The 21,334-nt window shown below is 44.8% G+C and overlaps 1 protein-coding gene and 1 long non-coding RNA gene across 5 annotated transcripts in view; one reads left to right on the top strand and one right to left on the bottom strand.

Annotated features, from left to right (window-relative positions):
* The window catches only part of INPP5A (inositol polyphosphate-5-phosphatase A), a 178,913-nt gene that overhangs the window by 76,510 nt on the left and 81,069 nt on the right, over positions 1–21,334 (bottom strand). For all 4 annotated transcript variants that reach the window (XM_086899511.1, XM_086899508.1, XM_086899509.1 and 1 more), the window contains exons 5-7: positions 11,804–11,867; positions 8,295–8,398; positions 478–530 (exon numbers count right to left, since the gene is read on the bottom strand). In XM_086899511.1, coding sequence (XP_086755637.1) covers positions 478–530; positions 8,295–8,398; positions 11,804–11,867 — 221 coding nt within the window. The remainder of the gene's footprint in view (positions 1–477; positions 531–8,294; positions 8,399–11,803; positions 11,868–21,334) is intronic.
* Positions 3,650–6,599, top strand: LOC147651796 (uncharacterized). The gene is made up of 2 exons (XR_015289745.1): positions 3,650–3,915; positions 5,418–6,599. It is a non-coding gene; the product is annotated as an uncharacterized LOC147651796 (long non-coding RNA).

Raw genomic sequence — 21,334 nt, forward strand, 5'->3', positions numbered from 1 at the left:
AGCAGCGGCAGCGCAGCAGCGGCAGCGCAGCAGCGGCAGCGCAGCAGCGGCAGTGCAGCAGCAGCAGCAGCGCAGCAGCAGTGCAGCAGCAGTGCAGCAGCAGTGCAGCAGCAGTGCAGCAGCAGTGACAGCAGCAGCAGGGACAGTGGCAGCAGGGACAGTGGCAGCAGCAGTGGCAGCCCCACGCTGAGCCTGACCCCCGCGCTCTGGCACAGGCTCTGGGCTGTCCCCGAGCCAGAGGCTCCTGTGACTGCCCCAGGGGTCCCCCAGCAATGCTGTGTGAGCAGCACCAGCACACCCGGCTGTGCATCGCTGCCTCCTGAGCACTGCAGCTCCAGCAGATAACAAAGTGACCGTGTGGAACCTTCCTGCTCTATGAACACACCTATCTACACACAGAAACACCTTCTTGTACAAGTTGTTAACAAGCATACATAAAACAAACGTAATCAGAAACAACTTCAAGGTGTGACTTACCAATCAGTAATACACCATCTTGTTCGAATGAAACCTTTTCTGGACCACTTGCACTGGAAAATAAATGAATAATACCAATCACCTTAGGCAAAGATTACTATGAAAGTGCAATGTACTGACACAGAGAAAGAAAATCAAGCAGAGCTCATCCATACATTATAACCAAAAAGCATTGAACACAAACTGAGGTACCTTTAAAACAGATATTGTATCTTTTATAAACCCTGGAATTATTTTTTTGGTCCTGCAGCAGTTACAAACTTACATGTAAAATTAATAAAAGCCCTGGCAGTTGTTTACAGATGAAAGAGAACCAAATAGAAAAGCTTTCCAACTATATTTATGCTTAGCTTAAACCAGCAAATTCTTATTGCCTATGCACAAATGTTTTCTTTGTAATTTTACCTGAACTGTAAAATGTCATCAAGAGATTTACATCAAATTAAAATGAGTGAGATCTGCTAGAAAGCCATTTCTCTTGCTGAGCCAGGCCACCCAATGTTTCTACAAAAGTTAAGAATTTAAATAAGGGTAAAAGATTCCATTCATCACAACAGCACCACCGGCAAGAAAGCCACAATTCAGCTCGTGCCCGTCCATGTCGCTTATGATACAAGGAAGGGTTTTCAGCACCACTTCTGAGCCACTGCCACAAACTACAGCCTCCCATAAAAACACAAGATTCTGCATCCTATTTATTTATTCCCTGATAACAATGCCTGTGTGTCTGGGCTAATGCACTCTGGGAATGAATACAGCACCACACAGGCCTCAATAACGGTGCCAATGATTCTGTAGCAAAAGACTCCTTATTGGGAATAAATTGCCAGTCCCAGCAGAGAATCCCCAGTCAGAGATCCCACTTCCCCAAACCTCTCCTGAGGCACTGGCCAGGTGTATTTATTCTCCTCTCTACAGACAGACAGTCCCCAGTCCTAAACACTGCTGAGATAGTGAAGGGCCTCAACAAACCAAACCAGGATGTCTTGAATCAGAATCAAAGACTGCCTTGGGTTGGAAGGGACCTTCACCTTGTTCCAGCTCCCCTGCTGTGCTCAGGAACACCTTCCAGTAGAAAATGCTGTTCCAAGCCCTGTCCAATCTGCATCTTCTGAGCACCCCTCAATGAAAAGGGACTCAGCTCCCACCCCTTCTCCTTAGGCACAAACACAGTGACTGCTGCCAAGACCAACCAGAAACACCCCCATAATAATTGTATTTCAAATAGTAATCTACTTTATTGCAAATTTTTTTAACAATAAAAGATTAGTCTCTTCTGCAGGTCCAGCAACCACTCAGGGGATGGAGCAAACACTCTAATCCTTCCTAACACGATCCATGGCTGAATCACAAATCCCATAGTCCAGTAAGACCTCTTCTGTGATGCTCATGAGGGCACAGTTACAAGCAGAGATGTCAACACTTACTCAAAAGGAAACCAATGAAAAAAAGTTACATGCTAAAAGCATTCAAAATTGGCTGAAATTTCATTTAAAAAAGGGAACTTTGTAATTTCCTTCTTAAAAATAACTACACAGAACTTAAAATCTAGTAGTGTAAGCCAATGATGTGGTCCAAGATAATGATTTCTATCAAGATGCCATTTCTCATTTGCTATCTTCCTCTTTGGTAAAGGTACAACACCAAAACAGGCTTCACCAGATCACATTGCCTAGAGTCCTATTCAGCTGGGTTTTGAGTATCTCCAAGAACAGCGATTCCACAACCTGTCTGGGGCACAGACAGGTCCTGTGCTGTCCCCTCCTGTCCCGGGGCACAGACAGGTCCTGTGCTGTCCCCTCCTGTCCTGGGGCACAGACAGGTCCTGTGCTGTCCCCTCCCACACCCTCTGCTCCAGCCCCACAGGTGCCACTGCTCTGCTTGCTCCCATCTGCCCAGATCCCAAGGAAGAGGCTGGAGATGTTGAAGTGGCCTTGGAGTGCCAAGCAGATGGAGCAGTCCCCTCCTGGGACCGAGCCCACACCGGGATGCTGGTGGCCTTTTCTGCCATCCAAGTACAGTGCTGGATTTTCTTCACCTTGCTGTCCAAACAGATCTGTTTAACACAAGCCGATGCTAATATAAGCCAATAAAAAGGTATTTGCAACACAATTTGTATTTCATGACAGCATAAAAATACAGCATTTCCTACCAAAGCCTTCCTCACACACATGTGAATACCAGTTTAAGGGCAGCAGTGTGTCTGAGAGGCCACTTTGCCACTCAGGTACTTTTCCAAGGTGTAACTGGAGCTCTGACATCTCACTGTCTTAAGTCCTCACCAAAAAAAAAGCCCTTTTTAAAATCACAATTTGAAAACTGGTAGTTACATTCTTCCAGCTTTTCCTTTGTGAATAGAGTCCCTGAGGAGATTGTGCTGACCTTTTAAAACCCCCCAGAACTAGCACCTACATAAATAACCCCTGCTACATCGGGGAAAGGACCTCCAGGCAGCATTAACATGAAGAGAGAGGTTAGAGAGGGCTAATGTCAAAAAGCACTGTGAGCAATAAGTAATGCACACAAACCATGATTGATAATGATCAGCACAGAGCCTTAATTCATCTTTTCTCCATCATTTTACTGAGGGGGACCATATCAAATTAAATAGTGACCCAGAAAGGGTTTATTCAACCATACAAAGCAGGGCATGAAGGAAAGACATATTAAAGTGGTGATGACTGCAGTGTAATTGCAGCTCCTTAAAGGAACACCACAGATCAGAGGGAAACCTGAAACAGGAATCAGCCAAACACTGGCAGCAAGAGGAACTGAGGCACTGAGCAATGTCCAGCACTGACAAGCCTTCACTGCAGTGGTGAGAACTCCTCAGAGCCTTACACAGGAGCCGTGTTTCACTGGCCAGGAAACAGCTGTATTATGGCAACTTGCCATAAAAACAATGTAGAATGCAGTTCCTACCTCAGAATTACTTCCTTTCTTCCCTTAGATCAGTTGCTTCAGTAACTGTTTGAAGTCAGCAGCTCCATAATGCTCCAGACTGAGTCATTGCCAAAAAGCAACAAGTGATGGACAGAACCAGTGGAGTTTGGACCCTTTACCTGGCCCAGAGGGAAGCCAGCACAGGCAACCAGGGAGGAGCTTAAGCTCACACTGGGAAAGGTCACACAGCTGAGACTGAATAAAGCAGGAACACCTGTGCCTCTCTACTGTGAAATAACACTTGTTTCATTGTGCAACCCCAACCTGCAAACTACCTTTAGTTACTTCTAACTTGAACACAATTCCTTTAATTCATTAAATAATTCAGTTATCAGTAACTTGCCCATTTGACATTAGGAATGCAGAAGTTCACAGCCTTCAGGCCTCCTAATGCAGCCCAGGAGCTCGAGCTCAACAGCTCTGACATGAAGAGTCATCATCAGCCTTAGATACATCCTGCAGCTGAACAACATGCCTTCTGTATTTCTGGATCATGTATGTGCTTTACTATTTCTAAATGAAGTATTTGGAACACAGGAAGTTTTTGAAACAGAATGTAAAGAAGAGCTATAGTTTGGGAAGGAGGAAAGAGAAATTTTCTCTTTTTTGCAAAGCAACAATCTTTATTTTTACTTTAACAAATAATCACTAACTGCTACACCATCTGTAAGCCAGCATAAAGCCAGGTGGAGATGACATTGGTCATCATACACTCTCCGGGACTGATCTACATTTTAAAATAGTAAAAGAAAAAACCTACTTCATGTCCCAGAAAGGGGATACCACATCTTTCACCTTACATTATTAAGTCTCTTCTCAGATCCTCTGTTAATAGGATTCCTTTAGCCAGCAGATGGATTGTGAATACAGGCAGTTTCATCTACTAAAAGACAACATAAATCATAATTGAGAAAGGAGAGACCGCAGTAAGGTTATCACCATACAGCCTCCTCCATGAAAGGTTTGCATTAAAGCATTAGTGAAATTAATTCATCTTTCATAAGAGCTTTGAGCAGTATCTGTGATCTATGATAACAACCAATTTCTCACTATGAGAAAAAAAAATTACTCAGGCCTGATAGACTACACAAATCTGCTTTTTTTTAAATGGCCTAACATTATCTAGAGTGTTGCTCCCAGAGGCATCATTTGAGGTTTATGCCTTGCCAAGAGGACCCATAAATCAAGGCAGAAAGTTTTGTTAGTTTTATATGCAGTGGGCTGTAATTATTTTGAATTGCATTATGCCTCAATCACTGTAATTACTTTTAGATCATCCTTAAACAGCTGCAATAAAAAGAAATCAGTCTTAAACCATTTCTCACACAAAAAATTGCAGATGTGATAAGAAAGGTCTGGCTAAAACACACAAGAGCATGTCAATGCAACATTTGGGCAAACATGCTGCTCATGCCTTCTGCTGGGTAAACACAAATTTCCAAAATACTGTTTTGTGTCCTTTTAATTGCCATTGCTATTACTAACATTAGTCTAGAGAGAAAACACTTGATAGCAAGATTGATTTTAGCTTTACCTATAGAAACATGCATATGAGAACCGAAGCTGTCTCCGTGTGGTTTTTGCTGTTGCTGTGTCTGTGTGTTTGAGACGCTTCTTGGTCTCCAGCTCCAAAGAGAAACAGTGTAGTCTAAAAATCCCTGCAATTGCTTTCTAACGTGTCAAGTCACATGAAAATACACTGGGCTGGCACATGGCACCGGGCAGGGCGCAGGCCAGGCGGGCACAGGAGGTACAGAGCTGCAGCACGGCTGCATCGCTGCAGATCTGCTGAGCCGCGTCCCTCCCCGCTCCCTCTGAGCAAAGCTCTGCAGCAGCACGGCCCCAGCCTGCTCCCTGGCTCTGCCTGCAACAGCATTCCCAGGAATTGTGCTGGGGGCAGGAATAAAACTGAACTTTCAAGAAGCTTCAGAGACTTGTTCATTACTTAATTGTGTATATTTGTGGATTTTCTCTTTTCCCGTTTGTTCGTCCTCCAGGTAAACACTATCCCTGGCAATCCAAACACAGAGGATTCTGCTTACAGCAGCTGCTCAAGGCACTGGAACCACTGGGAGCAGTCTGAGGGTGTCCACAGCCTCCAAAGGAGGGTGTCCTGAGGAGGAGCTGCAGCAGATGATGAACATGGGAACACCTGATCCCTGAGCAGCCACAAGGAACCAGCACCACTCCGGCTCCACAGAACCGTGAGGGAAAGCCCCAAGACTCAACCACTGCTGCAAGAGACTGAGAACTGTGGATGCAAGAGGGGTGATAGACAATGCTGAGCAAGTTTCAGCTTCGCCAGTCCCACGATGAAGAAACAGCAGTGAAATAAATAAAGGAGGAAACCATTCTCCCTGGGTATCAGTGAGCAATCCACAGCTTGTCCTGGTCTGAGAGGCACAGCGCTCACGCTGCTGTGCAGTGTTACCCTCACTGCACCCAGGGGAAAAACAAACACCTGAGGAAACGGCTCAGGCTCCCTCAAAATGAGGTAACACTTAACTTCAAACAAGTATTTGAGATGTTTATTCACAGGAAGTAAATGCTTTCCAAAATTATGTCAAAGGTACTTTTCCTTCCAGTACTGAGATATAAAAAGAAACAATTTAGTATCAAAGTCAAGAAAAAGAACAACCTTCACCCCATCAATCCCGTAACTATTCATGCAATGCTCTGCCAAGCACACAAGCACTGTGTAAATATCTCTAAGTGTGTATATTTACAAATTCTAAATTAATTTTAGGGGTTTATTTAGTTCTTCCTTGTATAAAAGTAGTGACATGCCTGTTTGATCCACAAATGTTATAGGAGTTCAACAAATTTATTCACTTGGTTTGAGGAGAACATTAACCATTAAACACTCATGTTCTAGGTGTTCTTAAGAAATTAGAACTGAGAAAATTAAAGGAAACACCAAAGAAAAGAGAGTCTGCACTTTCAGTGCAAGAAACTCCTCAGCTCTGCTTGTGCTTCTGGCTTTGACAAGAGCATCAATCTCAAACCCCCAGCACTCAGTTCTGAGAACAAGTGCAAGAGGGAGCGAGGGCAGGCTCAGAGGGCAGCACTGGCGTGTGCTGGAGCCAGGTGTGCCTGGCACCAGCGTGAGCTCCCCGTGCTGGCAGCGTCCTCCGGCTCCTGCCACAGCCCTGCCACGGCTCACTGCCACCCTGCCACCCTGCCACCCTGCCACAGTGCCTCAGTGCCACAGCACACTGCCACACCACTGCCACACTGCCACAGTGCCACACTGCCACCCTGCCACAGCACACTGCCACACCACTGCCACCCTGCCACCCTGCCACAGTGCCTCAGTGCCACACTGCCACCCTGCCACAGCACACTGCCACACCACTGCCACAGTGCCACAGTGTCACCCTGCCACACTGCCACCCTGCCACAGTGCCACAGCACACTGCCACACCACTGCCACACTGCCACACTGCCACCCTGCCACCCTGCCACAGCACACTGCCACACCACTGCCACAGTGCCACACTGCCACCCTGCCACAGTGCCTCAGTGCCACACTGCCACACTGCCACACCACTGCCACAGTGCCACACTGCCACCCTGCCACAGTGCCTCAGTGCCACAGCACACTGCCACACCACTGCCACAGTGCCACACTGCCACCCTGCCACAGTGCCTCAGTGCCACAGCACACTGCCACACCACTGCCACACTGCCACAGTGCCACAGTGCCACAGTGCCACACTGCCACCCTGCCACAGCACACTGCCACACCACTGCCACCCTGCCACCCTGCCACCCTGCCACAGTGCCTCAGTGCCACAGCACACTGCCACACCACTGCCACAGTGCCACAGTGCCACACTGCCACCCTGCCACAGCACACTGCCACACCACTGCCACAGTGCCACAGTGTCACCCTGCCACACTGCCACACCACTGCCACAGTGCCACAGTGTCACCCTGCCACACTGCCACCGTGCCACAGCACACTGCCACACCACTGCCACACTGCCACAGTGCCACACTGCCACCCTGCCACAGTGCCTCAGTGCCACACTGCCACACTGCCACACTGCCACCCTGCCACAGTGCCTCAGTGCCACAGCACACTGCCACACCACTGCCCCAGTGCCACAGTGTCACCCTGCCACACTGCCACCCTGCCACAGTGCCTCAGTGCCACGGCACACAGCTACAGTGCCACACTGCCACAGTGCCACACTGCCACCCTGCCACGGCACACTGCCACACCACTGCCACAGTGCCACAGCACACTGCCACACTGCCACACTGCCACCCTGCCACAGTGCCTCAGTGCCACAGCACACTGCCACACCACTGCCCCAGTGCCACAGTGTCACCCTGCCACAGCACACTGCCACCCTGCCACCCTGCCACAGTGCCTCAGTGCCACGGCACACAGCCACACCACTGACACAGTGCCACACTGCTACACTGACACAGTGCCACAGTGCCACACTGCCACAGTGCCACGGCACACTGCTACACTGCCACCCTGTCACACTGCTACAGTGCCACACTGACACAGTGCCACACCATCACACTGCCACGCTGCCACACTGTCACACTGCTACAGTGCCACACTGCCACACTGTCACAGTGCCACACTGCCACCCTGTCACACTGCTACACTGCCACACTTCACATGCACAAACAAAGTCTTTTCATCACTGTCCTCACCCTTCACAAGCATTTCTTACTGCATTTTGGAACATAATGGCATGACTTAAAACATGTACTACAGGTGTCAAGACATCCACAGACATAATTCCAAGATTCTATTCTGCCCTTATCACTGAGAGGAGCTGCTCAAGAGTAGTCAGAGGAAACCAGAATCAAACCCAGTATTTGGGAATGCTTCACAGCTCTGTACATACCTCAGGGAAATAATCCTGTGGAAACTTCTCTTTTTCCAGCATGGGTGTGCTTTCTAAAGTGTCAGAGTAGATTTCTTTCCCAGTAACTTTTTTATACTTCTTAGCTAGGAAGACAGATAAACCAAAATTAACATATATAATTTCAACATTATGAGCATCTTCTCACACTTACTGGCAAAGTAGCAGCATCTGCAAAACAGCTGGTAAATCAACAGGATCTTACAAAAAATGTGCAAGCACTGAACTGTTCTGGGAGAAAATAAACACCTCTGTTTGTATCAGACACCTTGAATTTACACAGTTCTGGAATTGTCATTTCTACTATCCAGAGCCCTATAAAGTGTTGGGGCTCTGATCAGGAGCCTGGTCTCTGTACATCCTTGCACTCAAATCCCACCTCAGCTGCCCTGAGACCCTGGAGCCCCCAGGCTCCTCAGATCAACCCTTTCTGGCCATCAGCACATGAGGCATGGATTTGCACTGCTGGAATGGGTGTTGGGTTTGTACAAGAGACTCAACAGTGATGCACAACGCTTTCCAAAGTCTCCAATGAACAGTTTCATCATAGACAGAAACAACACAAACTCCTATGGATCTACTGAGCTCATGAATGAGAGGTTCTCCTTCTTGACCCACTTTGCATTTGGTTTCTCACCTGATGAGAGCAATGTACTGGCATATCTAAGGTGAGAACCTGACTTGGTTTAGCTCCTCTGACACAGGAGCTGATGTACAGCTGCCATTATGCTGGACCTATTCAACTGGATTCAGTTTCAGCTGGGAACGTGTAAGAGAAAAACTCCAACTATTATCAAGAGTCCTAAACTGTTCAGTCCTACTGGATATCTGAGGAAGCATTTACTGTAGTACAGCATTATGTCTTTGGGGGGAAAAAAAAAGGTATCATTCTTCATGTGCCAACCACTCTGAAGCTTGGCTCCCATAGAACGACTGAACAAATATCCTGATAAATGGATCTGGCGTTATTCTGAGTAAAACATGGATGGATGCACCTCTTTCAGCAAGTTTAACTGTGTCAGCAAAGAGATCCTGATGCCTTTTGAGTTACAGAAAGGACCTGGCAGAACTGTAAGGCCTGAAGGATCTGCTGGGAGAATTTCCCTGAGGAGCAGCAGTTGGCAAAGGGAGTGACCCCTCTCTCCATCACCCACGTGCATCAACAGGAGCCAGAGGCTGCTGGCAGCACTGCTGAGCAGAACACAGGGGCAACACAGCCCTAACCAACTAACACCAGCTCTGCTCCACTGCTGACTTCAAACCAGGGAACAAGATTCTCTCTGTAAACACAAGTGGCCAACTGGAACTGGCCTGAACCCCCTCTTTTAGAGGACATCCCTTCAGAACAGACAGCTTGGCACTAGTTTAAACTGTAAGCAAACTTCGGGGCCTCTGACCACTGTGAAAACAGCCCAACAGATCTACAGCATATAGTATGTGAGGCTGCAGGAGAAAACTGTTCCTATTTTAAAATGCAGGTATGTCTTCCTGAGATCTGAAAAACAGCGGCAATCTTTTTTTTTCAGTCTGTATTCAGTCACATCCAACTGTGCAGTGAATTTTGAACAGCAACAGTGATGTTCCAGGAATACTGAATTGTGTATAAACATCTATTTTTTGCATGTTTTTGAGTAGAACCAGAATTTCATAATGATTTTTGTGCAGAGAATGTTTGTATCCATTTTGATTTTTCTTCTGATTTAAGAGCTTAATACACAGTGAAAATGTCAATAGTCATGAGAGAAGAGGCAAGTTTTACATTTCCCCTGAAAGATGGGAGCCTTTGGCGTCATATTTTACAAACCCTATGCTGGGAGATGGATTCTGCTCTGTTACAAGAACAGCATGTGACTTACAACACTGATTCACCCATTCCTTTGGATTTTAATTAAGAGTTTCTCCTTCTAAATAATGTTTGGGCCCAACCCATCTTTATGACCATGGTTCACATTCCAGTTGGCTCTGCTATGGTTTTACCAAGTAAAACAAAGCAGTGACCATTTAAAGCATTTATCTTCTGGAACAAGCATCTGTTTATTGTTTTCCTATGAACTGTTTTCCTCTATACTTTTTTCTTCCATTTTCTCACTTTTTAAAAATTCTTACACTTTCTTTTAAAAGCTGTACAGTACAAGTAAGCTGCCAACAAAAGACAAATAAATCCAGAAAGCTCCTCTTTTCCAAAGCAGCTGTCATTTCCCTGCCAGGTATTGCTGGAACAGGACATCTCCCCTCTGTGACCACTGGGAGGACCTTCAGGTGGAGTTTGGAGCAGAACTGCTGCTGCTCCTCCAGTGCTGATGGGATGGAGCTGAGGGCTCGGGTGTGCTGAGACAGTTCCTGTACCATTGGCACACAAAGCCATTTGCATGGCAGAATGAACAAACAGCCACACAGAGAACAGCAAAATGTCCCACCCAGGGCCTGGGGGCCACCTGGGAGTGCCCCAGCTTCCCCCAGTGTCCCCATCACGTGCACACTTCATTCCTGAGCTTCTGCAGAACTGCTCTTGTCAGGGACAAAGCCCAGGCACGACCCCTCAGGACTGCCAACAGCAAAAACATTCCTTCAGCACTGAAACCAGTGGTAACAGAAGGACTTATGCTGGCTAAGTCTTGAATTGTACATACACAGAACTACTGTTCAAATATTTCAGGGCAGGCAGGAAGACCCTGTACCCTCAATTCCATAAGCAGAGAGAATCTGTCTGCTGAGAACAAAAATAATTAATCTATATAATTATGAAAATTAGTTCAGTCCATAGTCACTACCATTTTAAACATTGCCTCACTCTAATGGGATACTAGGTGTAGTATTAATGTGACTCAGCTCAGCAAGCTAAATGAAGCTCAGGATATTTTTGTATGAAATATATACAGTTCTCAATTGAAGTAACATAAATGTTATATAATCTTTTCTATATTCCCCTCAGGAAGCATTCAGAAATTTTCTATGATATTTCTAATATTTAATGTATATAGACTAGCATTACTTTCAAACTTGTGAGACACAGCAAGACCTCCAACCTGAAGGATCACTGTGGGTTAAAACAGTGCCACCCTCCTACCTGCTCTGCTCCCAAGTAATTTAAGCCATAAATCTACCTCAGCTGCTTTGCAAAATGACCATCACTGTTGGACAGTTAAGGTCTTGGTCCTGTATCTGATCTACAAGGAAGAACCTTGTGGCCATTCAGAGCTCTTCTGAAACCCTTAGGCATCACCGTGGACCTAAAGGTGCATGGGAATGATTAATGCTCTGGCTTGCAGCCTGTGGCCACTCCATTGACTTCTTCTAAAAGGTCAAAGAGGTAAGAAAGGCCTAAAGGTAAGAAAAGCAACACCTGTCACCATGGGACCTGCCTGCATTTTACAGGAGTCTGCATAACATGGAAACACTGCCAGGGTACCACCATCAGAAAAGTGGATGGAAAAGCTGCCTTGATGTACAAAGCCAATTGACCATTAAAAACATTTAATTCCTTTGCTTACCTTTAAAATCAAACTGGTAGATGTTTTTCAAAGATTCATGAAGAAAGTAAAAACTTCCTAGAGCCTGTAAAAAAAAAATCCAAAACAATAAAACATGAAATTATAAAAAATACATACTTTGGCTACTGAAACCTGAAAGAGCATCAGGCTTTCCAATTAGAAAAAAAATCCAAACTCAAGAAATTAATTAGCAATAAATAAAATTACTGATGTTTACATTTTCTAAGATCTATAAATACATTAATTTCTTTTGTTGCTTCTCTGAAATATCATCAGTCATTCTAAAGATGATCTCTAACAGCTGACTGACCGTGACAAGGGCACTGCCAGGTGGATGTGATCAGTGACACAGATGCCATTCTGAGCCCCAAAAACCGACCCTCAATTCTGTTATAAAACCCTGACAATTTCCTCTTTACTTTCAAAGCAAAACCAAACTTTTAGAGCATGCAGCACAGGAAACAGGGCAACTTTGAAGTTTTCTAACTTGCACCTAAATCCTCTGCAGAAGAGGCTCCACGACTTCCCAACTCAGCCTGAAATGGTTTTTCCCCACCCTGAAACGTACACAGCTCCTCCACAGGGACAGCCCCGTTTGCCTCCCTGCAGCAGGCACCCTCTGCGTGCCCTCCTCTCCAGGGCTGCCCACCCTGGCACTCACAATCCCTCCCTGCCTCCATCTGTGCCACGGCGACACACACAGGGACCGTCACCTTGCTGCTGGCCTTGTCTTCTCCACAGACATGCCATTTACTGCTTCTCCCCAGCTCATGAGAGGAAAATTGCATATTAGAAGAGAGAAAATGAAAATCAAGTAAGAAATAAAAAAAAAAACCAAAACAGGGCAAATAGATTTTATGGTGGAATATTAAAAAAAAATCAAAAGGAGAACTTGATGAGCCTTTAGATACATCTGATGCACCCAACAGAAACTGAGAAAAAACCAGCCTGCTACCGGGTAAACTCTCAGAAGAATTAAAGAAGCAACACATTAACCAAAAAGGATGATTTAGTTTCATTGCATCTTTTCCTCTCCAACAGCAAAGCCCCTCCCAGCGCAGCAGTGCTTGGTTTGGTGACTGCTGCATTATTTATGAGATGCTGCACATGCAGAGAGCAGACATTGCTGATTTGTCAAAAGCACAAACATGAGGTCCTGCCCATCTCCTTGACATGTGAGTCCATCCAACAGAAAACAGTGCCACATGTTTAATGTTTAACATGTGTCCCTGTGATCCAGGCAGATTCCTTCAGGCCTTTGGGTTTCTTTTTTATAACATGGAGGAGGCAACAAGTAACTGCAGGAGACATCCCTGGGAAGGACTCACGGTTAAGGGTGCTGCAACAAGGACACACTGCCAGGAGAAAACAAATCCTGGTACAAGACAAAAACACCACCACCTGATATTCCCATCTGGCCCATCTCTGTCTTCAATGCATAGGCAAAATCTGACGTATATAAAGGTAACATTTTGCTATATAATAATACTCTTTAAGAACTCAGTACAAGGATACACCTTTTTTTCTTGGCCTTCAGAAGAAAAAGAAAGCCTTGGCAAGCATCTGGAAAGTATCATCCCAAATGCCTCAAGTCTGAAAAATTTAAAAGCAAATGAAAAAGGGATCCTGGAATGGGAAATCCTAGGCTATGTCAGTAACACATGGCAATCCAGCCTACCTGAAACATCTAAGTGATGTTTTTAAGTGAGCTTTTCCTTTTCCCCCACAGTGCAGGGCAGCAGAATCCTGCTGTGAAGGGACCTTTCAGGTCTCCTGTCCAACCCCTGTCCCAGCAGGGCTGTCAGTGCAGCTGCTCAGGGCATTGTCCAGGGGACTCAGAGCTCTCCTGAGGTGGAGCCTGCCTTCCCTTCCCAGCTACTGCTCCTGGGTCTGAGCACCCTCTTGGAAAACTTTTCCCTTCATTCTCATTGGAATTCCCCATGCCTCAGCTGAGATGGAAATCTGTGACTAAGTAAAAAAAAAGCATTTGGAAATAGTGATCAATCCAAATCAGGTACAAATAATGTTAAAAACAGGTGATCATTTAAATCTAGGTGACAGAATTGTGAATTCTGAAGCTTCTCTGTGTAGCTTATCAACAAGTAAACCAAGGAAAAAACAGATGCTCCAAACCCCGTTTCACTTAGGGTGTCATAACTCAATTAAAAACAGTACTGCCATTCATGCTCAAGCTACAGCTTAATTTCTGAGTGTCACAATTTGCTTATTGCTTACTTTGTACAGTTTTAATCTCATTTAAAAAAAACAATTTTTAAGACTTACACAGCAGAAGTTTGGTTTGACAGTCTACAGTTGTGGCACTGAGTGTCAAGTACTCGTGCACAATGAGTCTGGGACAGTGATGAAGTAACTCTGTCAAGTTTCAGGAGCTGATACCACTAACACTCAGACTGGCTTGGACTGTGCAATTCCAAACACCCCACTAAAAAGAATCAAAACTATAATGGAATGGAAATTACAGCAATCGCTATCTTCCACATTATTATAGACTTAATCAGTCTTAGGTACGTAAACGTAAACTTGTAAAAGTGATGGAGTGCACTTATAATTCCGTGCCCTAACACAATGAAATATATTAAAAACAGCTTTCTGGGGCCTACTGCCTAGGCCCTTTTGTTGAGGCGATTATGTTAATTCACTTTATATCTCATAAAATGTCAGTTTAACAATAAAGTTAAAAGAGATTAATATAAAATTTAAGAGCTTTGCTCTATTTTTTTATTTACAATTTCAGTATCCTTTGGAAAAAGCAGTACTGGTGCATACAGCAGCAAGCAGCACATACAATATCTAAGTGATACAACACAGGAACACATTACAGATTATAAACCACCCAAACATCTTAACTTTTAAACATCTCAAACACAGGGAAGGAAAGCTGTTATTTGCTCCATTTGAAAGGTTGCTGAGATGGATGACTTTTGCTGCTTGCACAAACTCACACCACCTGTAAACAGGTGCTGCTGCTCAAATGGAAGCTCAGCAGTCATGCTGTGCACTGTCCCCACCTTCCCAGTCACAGTGACATCAGTGGCTGCACCTCAGCAGACCCAGGAATATTGCAGTGTATTGCAGCCTTCTTCACAACAGCCTTCCTGGAGCAGAAACCTGGAAAATAACACTGAGGGCCACTGAGCTTAACTTCCCCACGCATCAGGGAGGGTGCACCTCCTGCAGCTGTGCCCATCTCCCCTGAGCAGATCAGCCTGCAGGCTCCCCCCTCCAGAGCACTTCTGAGCTCAGAACAGGGCTCAGCCACAGCAACACTGCCAGCTGAACGGAGCTCTGCTGCCCCACGGGATGCCCAGGGGATGGCACACGCTCTGCTGACCAGATGTCTCACTGCAATGAAGGGAGGGCAGCAGCCACAGGCTCCTCTGCTTGATTTTCCCAGCAGTCTGCAAACACAGACCGGTTGTGAGTTCTATTTCAGAAGCCTTAGGGCAGAACGATGAAAGGATGGCTCACAGTTAGGCTCAGATCAGAAATTCCCAACTCATCAGGCCAGCCTGGCAGCCCCTGGGTCTGTGACTGGATCGAGGTCACTGTACTCAGTACCACCAAAAGCTTCTGGGCCAGCCCAAACTGCCGGCCTCAGGGATACAGGGACAGCACATTATTCCCAGGACTGATCAGCCAGGTGAACTGGGCAGGAACTGTTCCTGGCAGGGTGGGCAGGCCCTGGCACAGGTGGATCCCTGGCAGTGCCCAAGGCCAGGCTGGACACTGGGGCTGGAGCAGCTGGGACAGGGGAAGGGGTGGGAACTGGATGGGCTTTGAGCTCCTGTCCAACCCAAATCATGATTCTATGAATCCCTGATTTACACTTTACTAATTCATCAGGAGCTGGTAAGATAGAAAGGACTTCACTAGAGTCTGAGGTTCCCAGTTAGGCTCAGAAGCACGTGGATACTTCAGAGCAACACCCTGGCCATGAGGAAACACCACAGTCACTGTGGTCACAGTCACAGAAACTCAGTGCCAAAACAGAAAGTCGGGTGGCACGCTCATGAACAATACTCATTTGTAGCTTGGCCAAGTTCTTAAGAAACACACAAGAGGTGAAACTGATTCTTCTGCTGTCCCCCTGTTCACTATAACCAACAACTTGGCTTTAACACCCCTAGAATCAGTCAGACAGCACCCAAGATCCTGCAGGCACAGCAGGGAGAATTTCCTTTGTAAACTCCCAGGACCTCTTTTGATATCACAGTCACTAACTGCAGAGTACACAGGCAAACACATCCTGGCTTTTGTGAGAATGGCCCTTATGGAAACGCTCAGGAGCTCAGGGAAAGGCCAGGCATTTTATCTCAGGCAGTGCTGCTGTTAACAAAGTGCTTTTTCCGGACTGACAGAAGTACCTGACCATTCCCACCACGCCTGCGTGCGCACCTGCACTGCAGCTACAGACACGGGCAGCAACATTTAACCCAAGGTGAGCACATCCATTAAAAGAGCTCCACATCTCCCCAGAAATGTATTATGGAGAAAAAACCAGGCCTCTTCTGTTAGCAGACTGAAGCTGAACATTCACTGCATTTAAAAAGGTTCCAAAATGATACTCATTACAGAATTAGAGATTTCTTCCATTATTCCGGAAATTCAGAAATACTCGTCTGGGAAAACTAGTGCTGATGGCAAGAGAGACAATTGGTTCTGATGGATCACACATCTGGCGTTATTAAAAGCACTATTCCTTTAATTATACAGAAATTTTGCCACAAAAGTTTGAAGATTTTAATAACTATAGGGTTTTTTTAAACAGTTAATTGGCATAATTTCTTTTCAAAGTCCACCATTTCAACTGTGGAGATTTAATGCAAAAAGGAAATAGATGAATAAACTGTACAGAGTAAACATTTACTGCGTTACCTCACTAAATGTGACAGTTAATATATAAAGATCGCTTTAAATATATTTAAAATAAATTGCCAATGATGACACAGAAACCGTAATTCATGTAGTCATAAAATCCATAATTAGCTTTAATGAATATTTAAAGTCAAAGTTCAGCCCAACTTTTTCAATGTTTAACCTCCTATATCAATATAGTTCAAGGAATTCATTTATCATGGAACATGACAATGTCTGAATATGAATTAGCACGAGCACTGCTGACAGGAAGCCCTTATCTCCTACCAGCCTTTTTGGCTCTGCTGAATGTCAACAGTGAGTTTGGCACGCCTGACTCTATTGATTGCCCGCCTGCTTTGCTACCAACAATTAAAAAAGTATTTCACATGTTTATAAACCCAAAGATCAAGAGCAGGCATTAGTTTCCCATTAGCAAGATGGAGTCTGTGAGCGGCCACCCCTCGCTCAGGGCCAGCCCAGCCCCGGTGGCTGCTGCCACCCCACCAGGCTGACAGCGATGGCACACTGGAGCTGCCACGGCTCTGCACCGAGACTCCCAGCCTGGGCTCGGTTATGTCACAGTGATGCTTGAGACACCTCAAACAGAAACACCCGAAATGGGAGAGAGCGGAGGCCTGGCCCAGCACAGGGGCTGCGGGTGCCCTCCTGCCCCAGGGACTGCGGGCACCTGAGCACGGCCTCAGCTGCTGGGCACCTGCTCTGCAAGGTCCCCTGACTCGGGACAGCCACAGCGAAACAGCTCCGAAACTCTGCTGGGAAACAAGCCACGGCTATCTCGGATTTCTGTGGCACTTTGGAAACACTTCGTGAAAACATCTCTTAGTTTGCCATTCAATGTCGGTTTTGATACAACTGATACATAAACAAAGGAAAGGCAGGCTGCAGTACAGGCTGGATCCAACACACCTGAACAGTGAATGACAAACACCGACACACACGAGGCATGGAACAGTTTTCGCCTGTGGTTCTGTGCACACTCAATCCACTACAGCCAAATTAACACCAACTGTCTAATACCCATTCAAGGTTAAAAGACCAGGCTGGGTACACTGATCAACTCATTATAAAATACTCTATCACTTCTTATTTGCAAACAAATTAGGTGTCCAGCAATTTATCATTTCCTGAATTAGACTTATCAGCTAAAGCACATAGGATTAAAGTGCCATTGAGACTGCCGGAACAGCCCTGCTCCACCTGAAGCGCAGACAGACGGAGCCCGACCCAACCATGCCAAACAATTACACCCCGCTCCTGCAGCTCTGCACTCAAACACAGCTATCAGCTTCATTTCAACAGAATTGGAATAATTACACCTTTAATAAACTGTCAGAGTGAGTGGGCTCCGAATATTCACTGACAAACTTACAAAACTCTCTCGAAACAGACTTGGTGTGTATTAAAAACACCTGTTCAGTTCTGTGTGATATTTCCATTAAACCAAATGGAACTGTCCACTCAGAAGGAGTGGCAGGACTGGCACTGCAGATTCTCTTACTCCATAAAACCTAAGCCAATATTATGCATCATAATCTAAACATACAATGTCCATAAATAAACAATACCTATGTTTTATTTGTAATACCCATGTTGTGAAGAAGCCACCTGCAGCTGCATCTTAGCAGTATCTCCGGTGTCTACTTCCCAGTTAAGTCAATTTTGTTTGAGCATTAGAGATTTCTGGAAACAGCGGATGCAGCTGGTGGGGATAAAAAAGGGTGATGAGCTCTAGGAGTCCCTAAATCCTGGGAATTTCTTGATTATAATTGTATTTGATCCATACCATTAGATCCATTTCTAAAATAATTTCCACATACTGGTTTTGTCTTTAGAAGTTCTTCTGCCTTAAAAAATTCTGATTTATTTGTAATCCATTTATTTCATGGACCAGCCAATTTTTCAGGCCTCCTCTTCCAGCGGCACATCTGCCTCAGACTGCTCTGTGCCAGGTGAATCACCTCATACTGCCATGCTCCCGGCTTCAGTGAGCTGTCAGAACACTCACAGTGGTTTCCAGACATCCTTAACCCATTTTAATGCCAGTCTTTGCTGTGCAGCTGCCATTGAGCATCAGCAGATATACCTGTAACACCTAGCACTGCTTCCATACTCTTCCCTCTTTAGAGCAGCCCTTTCAAGTGTGAGACCAATAACAGTGAATCATCAACACTGTAATCACTACAAATTTACCAGTTAAAAAATACAAATGATTAAAAACATAAATTCTAAACTTTTGGTTTACTTTTATAATACTTGAATTAAACGTAATTGAGGAAACAATTGATCCGTAAGTGTTCACACATAGCTTTATATCTTGTACTGTTTATTTCTAGACTCATTCACAAGATTTTGGTATATTCAGATGGGTTTATCTGTTTAGGTTTCTTTCAAGGCTGACACTTGTCTACATGACAGACTAGAGTAACTATTTTAAAAATTCTAAGACATCTAAATCTCAAGTCAATTAAATGCTTACTTAAGAGATCATAAAAAAAAAAACTTGCTTGCAGTCCTGGTCATTACAGATACCTCAGAGAGGTCTCTGCTAACAGCAACCAGCATGGTGCATTTTCTGGAACAAAAACATAGCCCCAGGAGCTTTCATTTTCCTATTCTGAAGACTAACAGAAAAATGAAGGATCTTCAGCTAACATAATCCACGCTTATCACATTCTCTTAATAATTTTGTTACAGCAAATGAAAGTCATATTCAATTTAAAATCATTATTTGGGAGATAATTTAAGAAGAGAAAAATTAACAAACAAAACCTCTGAGCTTTATATAAACATAAAAAACCACGTCCAGTGAGTAAATGAATAACCTATACGTAACCTAATAAATGGACAAAGAATATTTAATGCCACTTTTGACACTGACGTATATCACCAAAAGATTTCATATTTTAATTACAAATCAATTAAATTAAAAAATATCAGACAGAGGTTCCTTTTCTGAAAACCGAGATTAGCGACAGACCAAGGAACCAACCCAAGCTAAAGGAAGTGTATGTGTGCTGAGCACTTATAAAAAGCGCCACTTATCAATATTCCTGAACGCAAAGTAGAGCCTTCACAAAGTCATTAATCACGTTGTTATTTAATATTTCTATTACTCAAGCACTCTGGAGGCCCCAATCAGGCTAAGAGGCGCCCAGCTTGGCTCTGCACCAGTGCAGACAGGAGGCTGCTGCAATTCAGGATTCCGAGCTGCAGCCCAGGGCCGTGCTCTGCATTCAGCCCCGGCCATTTGAACTTGCCGGATGGGTGAGTGTGCTCAGACAGCCAAGACCTCTGCTGAGGATGCTCCGAGGGCTTCCAAACCAGTGCCAAACCCCCTGCCATGCTCAGAATATTCACCAGCTCCTCAGGATGGGAAGGGACAGGAGGAAAGTCTAATTTCTAACTGTGAGCACAGTTGAGCTGTGAGTAGAGGATAAGCATAAGTTCTCAAAAGATACACAGGTAAATGATCACGGTTATTTCAGTGTCGAACCTCATGGAGAGCAAAAAATATTCCCCAGGAAGTTACAAATTCTTGACAAGCTCAAAAAATTATCCAAAGATCCAGATTTATCATGCGGATAGTGGCAACTTTTTGAATTTCAAAAAACAGGGCTTCAATCTCAAGTTGCAGAAGGTAATATGCAGGCGCAGAGTATTATTTTTCATCTGTATTGTACATGCTGTTTCACATTTCTATTTGGAGTTGGGGCCAGCTGGCAGGAAGAGCAGCATCAGTAAAACCCCATCCTGCTGTGCACGGGACAGGGTCTGCCCTCGGCAGTGCTGCTGGAACTGGGACCCAACCTGCACGGATTCTGAGCAGATGGAAAGACTGACAGATGTTCAGGGCTTTACCACAGCTTTCTTCTAGTGAAAAAAAAACCAAACACTTTGTTTTGGGGAAAAATGGTAAGCTGTGTGATTCCTACTACACTGACTTGATGCTAAATAATCTTAATTTTGAAAACTTTAAATCAATACAGTAATTCATTGATATATTCTTACATAATACACTCAAGATGACAAATTCAATTTGATGAGGAGACATTAATGCCCATTTCATTTAGCATTATACAGGTCATCTACAAATAGGAAAGTACCATGTGGTAAAAGGTTGTATTTAGCGTGCCACAGTCACTGGTGGTTGTTTTGTATCTCAGAGAACCTTTGTAGCTGCCTCAAAATAAGAGATGATTGATTTACAAAGTACCAAATTTCAAATTTCATATTCTAGGACTAAACATCAAATAATTGGACAAAGCTGTCCCCTTGTCTGACCCATCACAATCAAGCCCCTTTCAAGGTTGACTGCCTGCATAAGAAATATGTGCATAATTTCATTTTGTCTCCTGTCCAACATCCAATGTTAGAAGTTAATTAAATTGCTTGTCCATTGTATTCATCCACTTACAAAGTTAATGATATTCTGTTCTTGAATTAAAGAGAATTTTATAAAGCCTGCACTATGGAACCTGGCATGCTGTACACCGAGGAGCTGAACCCTGTCATGGTTCCTGATTGCAGCTCTCCTAATTAGGAAACAAAATGAATGTTTCTGTGTCTGCCAATGTAGAGGACAAGTCATTCCAACAGCGAAGGTAAATGCTCTGTACAATAGCAACTTAATAA

This window comes from Cyanistes caeruleus, chromosome 8 (assembly GCF_971803275.1).
Source record: "Cyanistes caeruleus chromosome 8, bCyaCae1.hap1.1, whole genome shotgun sequence".
NCBI lineage: Eukaryota > Metazoa > Chordata > Aves > Passeriformes > Paridae > Cyanistes > Cyanistes caeruleus.